This window comes from Syngnathus scovelli, chromosome 12 (genome assembly GCF_024217435.2).
Source record: "Syngnathus scovelli strain Florida chromosome 12, RoL_Ssco_1.2, whole genome shotgun sequence".
NCBI classification, from domain to species: Eukaryota; Metazoa; Chordata; class Actinopteri; order Syngnathiformes; family Syngnathidae; genus Syngnathus; species Syngnathus scovelli.
Window position 1 is genome coordinate 5,084,153 of NC_090858.1, and position 17,757 is coordinate 5,101,909.

General features: G+C 37.8%; 2 protein-coding genes across 4 annotated transcripts in view; one reads left to right on the forward strand and one right to left on the reverse strand.

Annotated features, from left to right (window-relative positions):
- Nucleotides 1-9,103, reverse strand: part of pik3ap1 (phosphoinositide-3-kinase adaptor protein 1) — a 23,361-nt gene extending 14,258 nt beyond the window's left edge. Inside the window, exon 1 of one of the 2 annotated variants that reach the window (XM_049735467.2) lies at nt 8,978-9,103. The gene's annotated coding sequence lies outside the window, so the exon portion shown is untranslated. Of the gene's footprint in view, nt 1-6,092; nt 6,263-8,977 lie in introns of those variants that run through there. The other variant, XM_049735466.2, reaches the window with a different exon arrangement.
- On the forward strand, nt 5,701-17,169 carry fam204a (family with sequence similarity 204 member A). Of its 2 annotated transcripts, none has more exons than XM_049735469.2 (7): nt 5,701-6,043; nt 6,318-6,408; nt 7,072-7,102; nt 7,221-7,326; nt 8,607-8,696; nt 16,788-16,897; nt 17,045-17,169. In XM_049735469.2, exons 1-7 carry the CDS (start codon nt 5,846-5,848, stop codon nt 17,094-17,096), a joined length of 678 nt encoding a protein of 225 aa, XP_049591426.1. In that variant the 5' UTR covers nt 5,701-5,845; the 3' UTR covers nt 17,097-17,169. The 2 variants fall into 2 exon arrangements, with proteins under 2 accessions (XP_049591426.1, XP_049591427.1); XM_049735470.2 differs by having other exon boundaries at nt 7,224-7,326.
- Nucleotides 17,170-17,757: the final 588 nt, after the last annotated feature.

Sequence of the window (17,757 nt, forward strand, 5' to 3'; positions counted from 1 at the left end):
AAATTATCATAGTGATGATGTTTCTCAGTCGTCAACAGAGCTGTGATAACGTTGTTTGATGATGACTTTCTCATGAATGTTAAGCAGCCGCGGCGGCGGAGGAAAGGAGCTTATCAGCGCCTAATGCCCATCTCTAATTCCTGCCCTTCTTGAACTAGCCATTTTCTAACAGCATTAACTGTCAAATTTACATCCCGTCTTAATGCCACTAAAGAGTACGGGGGATGAAGAGTAAATGACAGCGGTGTAATGAGGAAGGCAAGGCATTCCGGCTCCCACTTTCTCTCCCCCTTCGCTTTCTGGGTGAAAAAAAAAAAAAAAAAAATTGACAATATCCCGCTCCTTTGCCGTGACGCCATGATGGAGAGCTTACCTGTGCACATACGATACTCGAAAGGTAGGGTAATAAGTGGGACATTTGTAAAGAAAAAAAAAATCTACTAAGTATTAAAACAAAGGGAGATTTTAGAAATACTATAGACGTCAAATATGTGCCGGCAGTGAATGAGTTAAAAGGGATTATTAACCTTGAAGGTTAGACTGGAGGAATTGAGAATTTATATGACAAGGATAATTCTTTTGCTTTATAGTTATCCATATAACTTATTTGCTAAACTAAAATATTTTCCAGTCAACAGACAAATATGACTTTCCTGGATTTTAATTGATCTGTTTTGAATTAAGGTCATTAAAATGATTATTCCTGGAAACAATAAATTATGACATTTAAATAAAATTGTTGCCACAGCTTCGATCTGAAAACAAATTCAGTCATCAATTGTAACCTTTACTATGGCCAGCTGTGCACAGTTTAATTATATTTTTATATGATTAAATTCTGCGAGCCATTACTTTTTCTTTTCATTACAGTCTGATCTAGTCGCGTGATCGGATGTTACCTGCAAACCCGCCTACATAATAATGAACAATTCTGGTCATGCAATTATGATTTATCCACAAGGTTTCCTGCGTGTGATGGCATTTAAGCTTCCGACCATGATTGCTATTATCATAATGAAATCATTAGGTAATATTTCACATTTTTTAATGCTTTCTTTTAGGGCAGGGGTGTCAAACTCATTTTTTTCGCGGGCCGCATTGTAGTCCTAGCTTTTTTCGGAGGGCCATTATGACTGGCAACCCAAATAAATGTATGAGCATCTCATATTATTTACAGTAAAAGCTACAAAACAAAGTGACAAATAACTCGTTTTCAAATCGGACGAGTAAAAACTGGTCAAATATAAAAAAAAAAAAAAGGTATTAAAAGTGAAGAAAATTTGCAATTCTAGTAATGACACACGAATTTGTCTTCGCGGGCTACATAAAATGATGTGGCGGGCCGTATCTGGTCCCCGGGCCTTGAGTTTGACATCTGTGTTTTAATGCAACAAATTGATGCACTCTTTTAAGATGTACAATATCTCCATCAAATATTAATATAAAACAAATTTGACGAAGCAGAAAGCTTGCACCTCCCATCTTATGCTATAATTAACTGTACAAACGAACCTATGAATATGTAGTCCATTTCTTCTGAAGGGTCAGAGTATAGTGGAGCAGGCGAGTCCAGATTAAATCTGCGCTGATTTGATTGGATAAAAAAAAAAAAAAATTCAAACTGGGCTAATTTCATGCCAATCTGGTTGGCTCAGGTGAAACTATGCAGGAAGCAAAAGGGCTCTAATTATTTAGAATGCTGAAAAAAAAATGAAAGGGCTTTCTCACTTTTGAAAGATAATGATTTATGGTATAATATATGATCCATTTTTTACAGCTCAGCGATCACATTTAATATCGAATCTGGCACACGGGTCTTTTGTACTTGATATTTATGACAGGATGCGGAGAAATATAGTCAGACCTTAGCTTTTTTTCTGCATTAAAAATTTAAACAGGATATAACAACCAATGAGGACATTTGTCTAGTATGCCTTGAGTTACAAGTGACCTGAATGATGACCTTTTTCAAGATACGAGTTGGTTTCTTTTGCTTTCACTTGACCACTGCTTCTCCTATCTTCTCACTTCCTGTACATTTGACACAAGAGTGCTTATATTTAATGTGTTTATATTCACTAAACCCTAAAAATCTTATTGGTGCTCAATGGAGTGCTAAAAATTTGGTTGCTATAAAGACACAGTGACAAAGTGTGCAACACGTAGAAAACGACGGGCAGCAGGCTGTCTCTGTGATTTATGTTATCGAGCGCAAAATAGACCTTGACGCAAATGCAGTGAGCGCAGATATTACAGTTCCTTTCACCACCTCATGTGTGTAACCCTCCACATTGATCCCTTTTTACAGTCTTTTCACACTAAATACTCCAGTCTTATCTTCAGTGCCCCCACCTCGCCTGTCTCGCCAAAAGAGACAAGCCGCCTAGATGACAGCTAACACCCCGCCATTTAATTCAAATGTCATGCCTCCAAATCAATATTGTAAAACAGTTTAAACACAACTCATCAACGCTGCGGTTAAGTGTTTTTGGGTGACGGGTGAAGTTCAAAGGCTGCGGCTGAATGCTGTGATTGAATTATCCCCAGAGAAACATTCAAATGTAGCCAATGTTACACAATTGTAAATTATCCACACTGTCGTGTCGCTTTTTAACCTGTTCGACGAATAAGTCGGCGGCGGGAGACGCAATTTATAGAATACACATTCATCTGCCAGGGGGCGGGGCTTATCGGTGCTTCTGAAATAGCTTCACTCCATCTGATGATGATGATTCAGCTTAATTGGCTGAATGAACTTCTGCAACAAAAGGTACCTCATGAAAAGTTTCCAAGAGTTGAATCGGAAAAGCTCCGATAATTTCAGAATACTCTGTATTGTGTGTGACAAAACTTTGCCAGGGTAGGCCGCCCGTTCGCACATATTCATTCCCAGACACTGTTCCAAACGCAACGCCCGGGATACGGATAAAATGTGACAAATTCTGTCAGAGTAAATATGGTTTAATAAATGAATTAGCTTCATAAATAATGGCTGTAATGACATTTTAGGGGACAATAAGCCAGAGCGTTGTCAGGAAATAGTTGATGTATGAGTTTCATGCCTCAGCGGTTCCTCAAAATGAACAGGCTCGGGAAGATAGCACGGGGGCCCGCGACTAGCCTATTTCCTCGAATTATCTACTTGTTGTCAATTTGCACAGTGGAATTACACATGCAAATTGAACTGCCTGCACAAACACCACTTGGAGATGATAAAAACAAATTAACAAAGGCTATAGAAGGAGGATTTATTTCACCGGCTAACCAGGGTCAAGCTATACATGTATTTTACAATTGTGTGCGCCCAATTCTGGTGTAATTATAGCAACAAATTATTTCGCCCCAACCTTCTCCATACACACATAATTAACTTTATATTCGGACAAATAAATACACATTTTGATTTACAGATGACTAAGCTCACTTCAATGCGGCTGCAATACAGAGTACGGCGAGAAGTCAAGAGTTTAGCGAAGCTTCTGGCTTAAATAGCACAAGTATTAAAATATCTCCTCTTAACATCTTACCTCTTATTGGCGAGGACCTCCATGTTTGCTATTAAGATATCTCATTTACTTTGTACACACAGTGCTAATCTGCACTAATGAATTCTGCCACACCACGCCAGATGGAAATGACTTAAAATTATTACCACTTGCGCAGATTTGCCTTCTCTCATTTGAGGCTCAATTTGGTGGGCCTCGCAAAAAAAAAAAAAAAAAAAAAAACAGTCTGTCACAGCAAGATACTAATAATTAGGGTTTTAGGATGATTAGTTTATCTCTGTGCTTTTTACAGGCCTGACTCTTATCCAGCGTGGCCAAAAACTTAATAAGAAACTCCAAGTTTTAAACAGCCAACTCCAAATTACCAAGAAATGATGGAAATAATGAACTGGAGCAAGTGGCAGAGAAAGTGAGAGACAGAGAGGTCGCTAGCGGGAAATCTACAAGATGATATTCAAGTGTAAATTAGCGCGCAAAGCTTGATGATCAATACGTCTATTTTTTTTGCAGCCGTAGTGTAACATTAGTGAGACCTTAGGACTCAAATTTACTTTTAGATGTTACAACTAGTCACACATGTAATTAAAGTCGCCATAATGCTGAGTGAGTGATACCAGTTAATGGTTGAATATTTAGAGGATGAGTTTGAGATTTTCCATGTCGAAGATGACATCCAATATAGCAGAAGGCTTATCTGCCCTGTTTAATGTGCACTGCACTTTGCAAAACTTATCTCTCATTTACGGTATCGGGATTTCAAGGACGCTACAAGGTCCCTGTGATTTGTCTTTCTTTTTTTTTTAGCCTCAATGCTGCTTCAATTCTGTAAAAAATATTTGGGGTCAGAAGTAATGGATGAGCATAATGTATATTAATGCAGTGTTAAGAATTAGCATGGAATAAATTAATGGATTCTTTCTGTAATTGGCACATTTTGATTGAGATTGTAACAAGTAAAATAATTTTCCTCAACTCTGACCTGGACGCGAGTTTAGAAAATAATAAATACATTTCACGAATAGACATTCAAATAGAACAAAAGCAGAAAAAATGCAAAAATTAAATAAAATATTGCATGCCACTGTGAATATAGGTCAAAATATAATTAAACATGTTTGCATTTGAATAGTTTGGATCTTCAGGACTGTAAAAAAAAATGCTTTTAAATAAATTTATAAAATTTTTAACACGTTTGCTATATGGCTCACTCTTGGTCGACTTCACGACACAAAGCGCGGTCTTATAGCATCTTTGCTATAAGACGTTAGCAAAAGAAAACTTAATGGGAACGAATGTGAAAGAGCAATTTGAGGGTAGATGTGCATGTGCCAGTGCTCTGGGTGATACAAGATTTGCATGCTAATCATCCTAATAATAATGTCATGCCTGAAGCAATGAGGGCCAAAGAAGGAAGCTTATCTCACCAGGAATATGGCACAAAAAATAGGTTAACATTTGAAGGCGTCCTTATAATTTATGGACCTCACCTCATTTAGAAGTACATCACTGGAACCTGCAAGTGTCCTTAAAAACTATTTTAGGGGCTGAAAACTAGCTTGGATTGTTGCCAGGAATTTTGAAGAAAATGTCCATCCAGTTGACTTTCTGCTCTGGTGACAACATTCTTAGGACCCATCTTGCAGTCAGCCCTAAATTCTCAGTTAAAACAGTGGACTGAACCAGAACTGATCTCTATGGACTTATCGGCTGGACACTAAGATGTCTGTCATCTAAGACCATACGGTGAATGTCATAATTAGACATCAAGTTAATCAGTCCAATAAATACACTCTGGTTACTGTCACCGGTCTGGGTGAAGGAAAGGGAAAACTGCACAGTACATTGTAGGAAATTGCAGTTTCCATAGGTGCTTTAATGTATAAACAATCAATTCTATTTGGAATAGAAGTAAAACAGTGTGATTTGGTATGATGACACTCATATGATGCAAATCCTAACTTTCATCATTTTGTGGGTGCTGCAAGCCAGCAATTTTCTGTACTAGAGTGTCTTATTATTTCTACTATTACTAAAAATGTTATTATTATCATTAGGACGGATTATTATTATTATCATCATCATCATCATCATCATTATTATTATTATTATTATTATTATTATTATTATTATTATTATTACTACTACTACTGTTATTATCATCCTTAGGTCAGCTGACCAAGTATCAACCAATTGGTGCGCCTTTACTCATGACGTCACCATGTTTACCCGGAAATGTGAGCTTCCACTGACGGCTACTGTTTAAATATGGAATTTATCGCAAAATCGGTCCGTTTTTCCACATTAACGGAATAACGGACTTTGTCCGTAACGTAACGCGTATGAATATGTACAGCGGGCTTCTGCCCAAGGACTTAACAGAAGACGACCTCAGTCCGGATGATCAGGAAGAGGAGCATGAGAGTCAAGTCGTGGAAGTAATAAACAATAAACCCGACGTGAAGATTTCTACGGTTATTGATGCTACAAATGAAGCCCCGACATGCTGCCTGCCTGGTATATCCCAGGAAATGTGGCAAGTATGTTGTACTATACAATATATAGTGTCTCAAATAAACTACTACTCACCGTGCTTTGCAGTTGCTTTGTATTGTGAAGCCCTTTGATACTGCTTGTGATTTAGGGCTATATAAATAAACTTGACTTGACATGACTTGACTTGACTTGACTAGTGTTAAGTCAGCTGGGAAAGACTTCTAATTGCTCACATCCGTGCTATACAAGTACTCAAAAATGCGCGCACGCGCAGATCAATGCAAAACTCCTGTGAACTCACTGTGCTATATGTTCAAGAAATTTAATGATCTGCGCAAGAAGAAAGACGAGATGAAGATGATGAAACTCCCGAGGAAAAAAAAAAGAAAAAGACGACAATGCAAGAAAGGTTAGCTACTATCGATATCACATTTCTTCATTGTGGGCATGTTTTATTTATTTATTTATTTATTTATTTATTTATTTATTTATTTATTTATTTATTTATTTATTTATTTAACTTAACTTAACTGCAGAGGTGACGGGCATGCATATGGTGTTTATGAGGCTAGCCGCCTTTCCTCATCCACTACACTTTATAATGTTCAATAAAATTCTACTTATATTATTTTTTCAGAACTAAACAAACAAAACAATCAAGATTAAATGCAGAAAATGATCATAACAGAAACAGCATAACTAATCGGAACCATGAAAAACAATTTCACACAATACTACTGTGGAGTGTGCAGGGAAGAAAGGTTTTGCATCTATTTGGAGCGAAGCACTTTTTGCTTTCAAGAGGACAGCTCACACCCAATGATTAATTGCAAATAATACTTAATAATAATAATAATGCAGTCCTAACAGCCTAGCTAAATGTTATGGTTTACATCTCCTATATTCTAATTACAACTTAGAGAAGTAGATGTGATTTTGCTTGATTGGTATGTCGTCTAATATTGAGGAGCGTGTATTGAAATGACAGCAAAATAATTAGTGTAGCGAATTTCAAGCTACGTGTGTATGTTGATTTTACGATGCTAACAATGTCTCATTTGTCTACTGACAGAAACAGAGGGCAAAGAGCCAACAGAGACGAGGTACAAATCATCCTGAAATCCTTATCCTCTGCATGACATACGAAAAAAAGAATGAGAACCCAATATAATGTTGAAGGGCCACAAAATGGTGACTGCTGTAACTTTCCTTTTCCGTCAGCAGAGAGCGTCAGGAGGAGCTGGAGAAGCACTGGGATGGGCTAAAGCAGTATTTTGGTGTAAATGATCGATTTCATCCCCCTGCATGTTCCAACCCCCCTGAAAAGGTAATAAAAGCTTCGGCTTTCCATCTTATCTGCGAGTGAGTTTTAATACGCAGTTGCTGTTCGTGACACTCTCACATCCTTTTGTGTTTCCATGCCACTGTGGTCTTTCATTGTTTTATATGATATGACATCTGGATTAGAAAAATCCTCCAGGAAACTCAACCTGACATTGAGTAGAATATTAAGGATTATGTTCAGCTACATTTAGTGATAAGATTAGAGGCACGCTCCTTTCTTGTGCGCTTGAGATTAAAGTCAGATGTAGGGTGCTTCTTCACTGTGCAAATCCTCATAAAAACCCAAATTTTGCTTAGCAAGACGAACAAGGGTTTGTGTAAGTACTGATGAAAAATGTTCTTCCGGCATGCCTCACAAGTTGTTCATTTTTTTTATATTCAGAAGCATTGGAAACTGCAAGAGAAGCAGAACGTACGCAAGATTAATGAGCATTATAAGTGACCCGGAGAATAAAAGCTGCTCCCATTTTCGCTTTGAAATGATTGAAATAATTATTTTGGCACTATTTGTATTTTTTTTAATTGGCTGATTTATTTTCATTCTGATGTGCGCAACTATGGAAAGATAAAGAAGCTGAATGAATCCAAAACTTTTGACATGAGTAATGAGACAGTCTTCATCCCTCAAATGGAGTTTTTGTACATTGCTTTATCCTCAATTGAATTTAATTGCCTAAAAATAATGTCTTAGGATACAAAAAATTATATCAGCCAATATTAAAAATGATCACCTTATGGAAAGTCATGTTGAGGTGTGGAACGTTCCGGGTAATAAACACTATATTTTCCCCTCATAGATTATATTTTAAATTGAGGGCCACAAATGTTTCATCAAAGGAGACGCAGTTGTAGCAACTATTTTATTTTAATGTGATGATATTTTGGAGCTGAAGGAATCTGGCGGTCTGCTTCCGTAGATAGGCTCATCACAGCAGAACTGCCTCGCAATCACAAAGCTCGACTTCGTCCCGTAATGGAAATTTGTAATTAAAGTGACATTTATGTTTGGTAATCTCCTGTAGCATTTTTTAAGATTTCCCCACTAATATCCAATCAAAAAAAAAAAAAAAAAAAGGTTTTCATTTGTAAGGGGGAAATCTACATATTTGTAGTAATGGCAATCATATTAAAAATACGGCCCTGGGGACTTTTGAAGTTACTCTTTGATTTTTTTTTTTTTTCTTCCACTGTACCCTTATTTCCCCCCCTCATAAAGGCTGATTTTTTTTTTTTTTTTACCCCCCTCTCTCTCTCTTCATGCAGTCCGGCCTAGAAAAGAGCATAGAGAGGGCCATCGCTGAAGGGGACACTGCAAAGGCGGAGGAGATGAGCGACAGACTCGCCACTCGAGAGGTACATTGTGCTGATAAGAGATCTTTGGGGTGCTTTGGCTGTGACAAATCAGGCTAATGGATCCGTGGCCATTTCTGCCGCAAAGACATAGAAGAACATAAACACAGCCAGACACCCACCATTCAGTCCTGCAGCCTTTTTTTTCCATTGAGTTAATGGAAAGCCCTCCCCTTAGTTTTGAAGTGCTGCAGTTCTAAAAGACTTTTGGCTCTGCTTTTTAATGAAGGGTACATTGCTTTAAAGCCAAGTCTTAAATAATTCCGCCGGTATGAGTTTCTTACCTTTGAAGTGTACATGTGCCTAAATGCAGCGCCTGAAGTTTGTAACTCACCGCCTTGGCAAGGTAGGCATCAAGGATCAAGTGGTTTGAAAGTAATTTAGCATCAAGTGTAGCCCGAACATGTAATTGTATTTGAAAAGAAACACAGCGACTACATTACTTTTAACTTCCTTTGCTTCATAGTGAAACGTAAAATCAAAGTTCTTTGTTTTGTTATATATTTTGCTGACAGCATTCAATTTTGCAATAGTTGCTAACATAACGCAACAATCACAGCTGTATGTTCTTTTTTTTTTTTTTTGGCTTCAAAGGCACTCAAATTTAATGGTTACCATAACAATGTTACATATAGCCTCTCACTAGTAATTTATAATTTTTAGTTTAATTGAATATACCCCATGATATTGTCAATTAAAATTACTGTCAGGTAATTATTACTCGTATTTTCACCTAAATTCTAAGAAAACTAGGCAAATCTGAGGGCTTAAAAGGAACGAAATTGTGACTGGCACCGGCACTGCACTTTGAAAAAGCCTCTTAGGGTGCTGGTGGTTGGTTTTAGTCTGAGCCGAGGTTTTTGCCTCCCTGGCACCTGCTTTGTGTTTTGCCAGAATGATGATGGGACCTGACAGCAGTCTGGCATCCTCTTCTACTTGTTTAGCCGTGATAATTTCATTCCCAGTGAAGTGACCAATTAGAATTCCTGAGAATTTACTGTAAATGTGGCAAAAAAAAAAACTTCTACGACTTTTGAACTCCAACCCAGATCTATAGTATTCAAATTGGCTGAACAAAGATGCACGAAGCAAAAATATATGACAAATATTTTGAGGATCAATAGTCCAGAATCAATTTTAAGGTTCTAATTGAGTGGGCTCATTTGGTACGCAATGGCTTAAATCTTTAATTTGTTTATGCTCGTATGCTTTTCCTCCCAGAAACAATATGAACAGGTCTTCCTAGCAAAAGATGCAAAAGCATTCTGACAACTGTGAAGAACTAAAGAGTCCCATTTGTCCCTCCAGGCATTGTTTTGTCAAGAAAATGCCCTGACGTGTTGATGACATGATTTATTCTGAGCGAAATGGAAGGAAATAGAAAGCTGGCTGTCAGCATCAGCGATTTTTATTGTTGTGAGCTGCATCACACAATTCAATCGTTTTAATTTACTTATTACTTTTTTTTAATTGAACATTGCAACTCTTTGTTAACAAAACTTTGGAAATCCAGAACAAATTGGAGGATTCCAATCCGCTGCCAGCAATGTTCAAAGACAAAGTAAAGCGATCACATTGCCTCTTAGGTACCAAACGATCACAAGCGTCTTCATGGCTTAGACAAAGCCCCTTAATGTATTCGTTTAAAATGTGCAGTTCAAGGCTCTTCCCTCCTAAAGATGTCTCTCGCTTCTTCTCATCGTGGTAATACTGCTTTTTAAATAAGCCACTGAACTCCCAAATGTAAAAAAAAAAAAAATCCATATACCTTAGTAGTGCACATTTGAAGGTCCAAGTCCTCCTATTAAGCAGACAGGTTCTCCAGCTTTTAATAAATGCACATCCTTTTGCACTTTTCAGTTTCATGTGGGCTAATTAATTCTGTAATTAGCATAACATGGAGTGACTGAGGCATAATGTAGCCTCAAGCTCTGTCAGGAGATGTGATAGTGTCCATTGGAAGATTGATTTTGCAGCTATGTCAGCTAAACCAGGCAGTGCCGGAAGTTGAAAACAAATTATGAGTCAAAAGCCAAGTTAGCCTCGCATGAGGGAGTGCTGTATGATTATACGATGCAAAATGTACAATATTCGTCGTTTGCCAACACAGCATCCTAAAATTTAAAAACTAAAGTAAAAACAATGACACAGATTGTGTGTGATATTGAGCATAATAAAGCATTATTTGAATAACTACACATATTTTGAGATGATTTTGATAACGGACACTTCAAAAGTGTCTTTAAAATGAAGAAAATATACGTTTATAAATATAGCCAACTATCAAGTCAAACAAAGCCTGGCTTTGAACTCGACAATATTCCATCATTAATCGACACTTTGCTTATTGTGTTCCATTCATCCTTAATAATGACTCACTTTTGTTTCCTTTTTAAATAACAAGTGCAAGTGAGGTCCTTTGAAATTGAGGTTGTCCTTTATGTGAAGGAATGGCTTTCTTTTCTGACAAAAGACTGTCACACTACGTTAGAGAGTCGAGTCTCCCTGTAGCACTCATCTCAACTATTAGAGAGGCATTACCACTTCAAAACATAACTTGGATTCAGTGTACCACAATGGGGGGGGGGGGGGGGGGGGGGTCTATTTCATGACTGCAGGAGCCAAGGACTATGAAAATGGAAAAAAATGCATCACATGGCCTCAGAAAACTATAAGGCACACTATATAGCAGAGTTGGGCAACTTAGTTTGCCTGGATCAAATTTTTTTTCTAACATTTTCATCCTGCGTTTCCTGCTGAATACATGTCTCTTATTATTAAAAGAAATGAATGCTTATTAGATTTTACTTGCACAAAATGACAATTGTTTCCCTCAGCAAATTAATATTCTACGTATTTCAGCTCGAAAGTTAAATTACCCAATTTTGATTACGACTTAGTTTGATGTAATTAAAATCCAATGTCGTTGTTTACACAAGATGGATAAGACACGCCACTTAAAAACAATTGGTGTCCAGTACCGTTTCGTTTTATAGCATTTAAACACACCGATGGTTATTCATTTCTCATTATGGCACAGCTCAAATTTCTGACAGGAAAAGCCTCGGTGTCCTTAAAAAAAATCTTTCCTAACCAAAAAAGGTGCTGTGGTATTTTATCAGGGCGACGTGACAGCTTAGCTAAAACAAAGGAAGAGTGTTTTGTGATATTAATATCTTTTTTTTTCCCCTCCTTTCCTGCGCACCTTTATTTTGCCCTGCTGTGTTGTAATAAAAAAAAAATGAGCAGAACATTAATGGAAAGTTGGCTTTATCAGATTTGGACTTTTTCCTCCCCACCATCAGTGAATTAGGCTGACTGTCCCTGCGCAACCCCCCTCGGGCCACCCTGTGCTGACTTTAGTCAAAGTCTCCTCTTTGTTCTGTTTCCCTTCATCATAAGCAATTTATCAGTGAATGAACTTTTATTGTATCTCCGGATGACTCACATTAAATTTCCCACCCATTAATTTGAAATGGATTTTAAAAATGGGTACAAAGCTTTTATCAAATGCCTGGGAATCTCATTTGGATTATTGTATTTCATTAATTACTTGAGAGACAAAGCATACTTTTCAATGTAGATTTGTGTGCTGTTTAATTAATTAGCATGTTTTCTCTTTTAATTAAAGCAATTTTTAAATTGGAGCCCACAGCAAAACACATATATAATTTGTTTGTAATTATGCCTTAATTGGTGGTAGTGAAAGCTTAGCAGCCGTGTTTTGTTTTTTTTTTTTTTTTTTCATGATTGCCGTTTATTGCGAGTCACTCATTAATTATACTGTTTTCTCTAATTAGCTTATAAAACTGTTGATGGCATATTATTCTAAGTGTGAGTTCCAAGCTTGCTAATAAGCCCACCCCACTCAGAAGAGGCAAGATAATGGATTGTGCACAAGCAAGTGAACTTTTTTTTGTGTGTGTCTGCTCCCTAATGATGACGCGTCACATCTATCTCCAATCAGATTACTTGAAGAGAAAATTGAGACATTGTTGTTTGGCAGTGTCCTCCCTGGAGTTTTTTTTTTTTTTTTTTGCCCGCTATGTAATTGTGTTTGTCAAAGTGGTGGCGAGATTACAAAAGTTCTTCTGAGGCTGCCCAGTGGGATGTGCATTGGGATTTAGCAATGTAATGCTTTGTTTCAATTATTCATGTTTTTCAAGTTTATATTGTTCGCAGTGATTTTGATAGTGCTGACTTTAGTTGTCAGCCATTATCGCAGATTCTACAAAAGACACCAGCAGAACTTGCTTAGATCTACCCGACTGCTTTAATGTCTGCCTCCCTGTGTATGTCATTTATTCAGTGTAATTCATTAATTCGGCAATTAATTCGGGATGGGCGAGTATCGATATCACGTATTGGTGACGAGACTAGCCAAATTTCAAGTATCGGTACTTACTACGGCGGCTGATTTAGATGAGGAACAAGACATTAGAATAAAAATTGACATTCATTTAATGTGATTTTAAGAATTTAAAATGATCCGTCATTAAGAAATTGTATGCATCAAAAGTGTCAGTGGTATCAGTACTTGGTATCGGTATCAGTGACTACACAAGAACTGAGTATTTGTCCTGGTCCTAAAATTTACCAGGTAGCCATCAAAAAACAAAAGCCATATATAGTCTTTGTTTGAAATAGAAATGGTCCAATTGCTCGTCAGATGATTTATTCTCTCTTGGATTGTCTTTTGTAGGATTTGAAACCAGTTGATTTCACTATGAAGGCGATATGGGTGGTGTCCACTGATCTCTTGATCCTTTGACCTTCCCAATGTTGCTGCAACAAAACATGCTCCCCCCCCCCCTTCTGCCACAGTTTTAAGAAATGATGCCGGAATAACACACATGCACACAACGCCCAATCTGATATTCATTCCTTTCTTATATCGCCCTTCTTGCCAAGGTTGACTAAGGCCACATTATTTAGGCATTAAGGTAGTGTGATAAGGGAATTAGGCTGGTCATTAATCGTTTACACGTCAAATGCAGCAGAGCAGCTCGGGGAGGTGATTTAGTGAGGCAAAGCCATATAGCCCTTGTTAATCCACCTCTCACACGATTTAATTGGAAGAGTCGTCCTGGATAGGAAAATTATGAATGGCTTTAAGGCAATTTTGTCCTTAAAGCCATCATTTATTCGATATTGTTAAAAGACGCTTTCAGACTATCCACACGGAGATGCGTTTTTTTTTTTTTGTCGTTAATTGAGGTCTTGTATTTTGTAGCTGTTTGATTGAGCCTTACCAATTATGATTTCAGTTGTGCCATGTGCAGTGCAGCAAGCAGCATTATTTTTTTTTTTCTCAAATCGCATTAGGGTGCCCTGTTTGGGCCTCCATTTGAATCTCCATGACGACCCCAACTTGAATGAATCTGTACTATTGACTTAACCCTCATCGTGGCCTTAAGCTGCAGTGGCAGCATTGAGCACAATGATGTTTTTTTTTTTTTTGCTTTGCTTTGTTTGCATTCAAATCTACCAAAGGTCAGAGTATTAATCCTCAGAATAAACCTTATTTTTAACAGGGCTGTGCACAGGACACACAAGTGAGAGAAACTACAGAAACAGGAACATGATGATGACAGGCACTTAATCATATATTAATATGCATGGCAGTGGGAAGAACTGCCTCTTAGGGCCACATAAACATAGACAGCAGGAGGTTTCTTGTCTCGTGCTTTTGTCCCAGCTTTGTACTTGCATTCTTATTTGCACTAGCTTCTGATGTGAGAGGATTTGGCACTAACACACATGGGGGAGGACACAAAAAAATCCTGAAAAGTGGATCAAAAAAGTAAATGAAAAATAATGTCATATTACAGAAAACATGAGAGGCTAATTTGTGCCGACTTTTGGCTAATTTTGTTCTCGCTACAGAAAGAGGAGCCGTCACCTGCTCGGCGCCACAGCGCTGACAGTGCCAGTGATCCATGAAATAAGCTGCCGCTGGCTTTGTTCAGATAAGAATGAACAAATCTGCACAATGTACTGCTCTCGGAATCTCATATTCATACTTGCATGCAGGCTGAAGGAAATAAGCTGTTTGCAGGCTTGATTAATCAGACATTTGAGGGTTTAATTTTTGTTTTTTTTTGTTTCTTTGATCTGTTCTGTCTCCTAGGTAACTTGCTTGACATTATAATGTCAACAGCTAAAACAATCAGAAATGAATAAAAGGGAATAATTGCATACATGCACACACACATGCATATATATGTGTGTGTATATATATATATATATATATATATATATATATATATATATATATATATATATATATATATATATATATATATATATATATATATATATATTTATTATACATACGAGATTAGAGCTGCCCAACAGTGCAAAATAAAACTATAAAGTATGAAAAAATATAATAGATGTAAAACTATTTATATACTAAAAATAGTATGGAAATGTGTTTTAATTTTGGTTGAACAGAAGAGCAGGTGATTGTGCGTAATCCCCAAGTAGGGAGGGGGGGGGGGGGGACGGTGCCTCCACATCAAGCCATTTAGTGTCATGCCGATTCATTGGATTGTTCCCCAACGGTGAGACCTCATAGCTACAGAGTTGACATTTTTAATACTGTAATTTAATAAACGTGTGTGTGTATAATCTCGCCGCCACATCGCAGCAACTCCGAAGTATCGACACCGATCCAACAAAGAGGAGAAACGCCGATGCGCTATCTTCTGCTTGCTTGTAAAGCTACAGCAAATGCCCGCTTAGTTGCTCTCCAAGAGTAGAAAACATGATTTGGAGAATTTTAAAAGCTATAAAATGGCCAAGGACTGTCATCATCATATGTATGCTCCAGGTTATACAGACATTTTCACAAATCTTGTAGCGGCTGTAAAGATGAATGCCTGGAGGGCCCCCGCCACTTGCAGCCAGCCGCAGCCCTTATCTTAAATCCAAGCAAAGTACCATTAATCTTTTTGAAAGACCTTTATGGCTTTTAATGTATCCCAAATTAGAACATTTTACACCCTTGGTTCCTGAAATATAGTGATAAAAAGCCTTTAGAGTTTAATTTTTCCTGCCTGCTCGCTCTGACCTGCTTAATCCCAGCAAGCATTAGGAGATATTTTACTTTCAGTCTTTCTAATAAAGTTTATCCCTCTTAATTATAATTGAAATATTTCTTTTCCTGCCAGGTCTTTTTTTTTTTATTTTCTTCAAGTGGTGCAGCGGTGCTACATTTCCTCATTACCTCAAGACCCCCCCTTTTTGAATATTACAGAATTACCCCAACGTTTGGTGAAATTGTTCCAAGTTGTTTATCAAAGTTTGCTTCTGCTTGAATAATACGAACGCTTTTATCTCAGGCAGGAGTGACAGAGGAGGGAGGATTTTCCCTTTGTTTCCCTTTTGCTTGTGTGTGACTGGGGTTATTGGGATTATTCTGCTTCACAATACACTGGTGTCTTCCCTGGGATTTGAATGTTTGCCTCTTGCTGTCACGGTCCTTCTCCTCACTACTATTTTCAGGGACAGCCTCCAGTATTTCAAAAGTCGCTACTTAGATTTATTATTCACTGTTAAACCACAAATGTGTCTTTAGGAGTCGTCGACTCTTCTTTCTTAAGCAGAATTTTTTTCTTTTTAACGACGACGTATTTTGAATCACGAACAGCGTGGGATTTAAATAAACGGTATTGTGTTGACATTCTGCTAGTTTATTGGCAACAAGAGTAGAACGTGTTTTTTAATTGATTATATTGTCACAAACAGGAAGTGGCTTTTTCACCACAAATCTCCATCAAGTATTTTATCGCTGCAATATTTCAAGCAACGAAATCCGACGATCGATTGTAAAGCCTACTAAATGGGGGGGAAAAAAATCCAAAATTTACCGCATATGTAATTGGAAAATTGCAATGTGGATTTGAATTTGATTAATTATTCAAGCCCGTTCTGTTACTGCATGCCGTGAATGTCGAGCCCTGCCGTGGTGTGGAGGAGGCAGCAGAGACCGTGACAAGAAAGCACCCCGACTGTCAGTCAGACAGCTTTTATTTTATGCCTCAGACTGATCTCCATTCTCCAATGGGCCTCTCCTCTGTCTCTAAATAGCTGGCTGTGAAAATCGCCGAAGCCACTGATTGCCGTGACTTTGTGCAGCACAAACAGGAAGAGGACGCTTTGAGGGCAGCGAAGAAAAGAAAGAAGCAAATAGCTTGGGGGTATGAAGTCTCTGTCCTCATGTTTTGTGTCTGCCATGCCATCTTTCATGGTGTCAAGTGCAGTTAAAATGGAGTTGCTCAAATCTGGATACTTTGAGTTTTTCTCAGATGAAAGCTGCTCGGTAATGCAGTTTTTTTGTTTTTCAGGTTCGAGGCGAAAAGACGCTGGGAAACCAAAAGCAACATGGGTTACATGTGACCAAGATGGAAGGAAGATTTTTTTTTTTTTTTTTATGGTAACTGAATAAAAATTGTTTCTTATGGCAAACTGATATGTTTTTTTTATGTTTTTTTTTTTGCACAGTTAAGAGAATTAACACCCGCAAGAGTGTGTGTTGGCTGAGGGCGGAATAGTAAATCCATCTAAAAAAAAAAAATGGCACATTCAAATTAATTCCCTAGGCGTCCATTGGAGTCTGCATTGTGTTAGTTTTCCATTACATTTCAGTGATTTGAGCGTTCTGGTCTTCAAATTAAATCTGCTGTACATTACTGGATGATGCGTTTATTTATTGCTGTAAAGTGGGTTAATCATGAAGGCGCTCCTTTCTTCTCCCGGGGAAGAGAAAAGAAAGATTAGGCCCCTAATGCAATGTACAGCATAATGTGCGATAGGATTTGTGTGAAGAAAATGAAATTTGCCTGCTGTAAATTGTTGTTAGCTAACATAAACTGGAAGTTGAGAGAAGGGCTGAATGAAGGGGGGGTTGGGGGGGGGGACATGAAACGGAGGCTTTGCTTTGCTGTTGGCCGTCTCCCATGCTGGGAGACAAACTATTGTTTTCGCATCTCAACAACAGGCATGCGTTTCTTGAAGCCTCCACTCAGCACGCTTTGTGTGATGAGCGCTCTTAACTAGT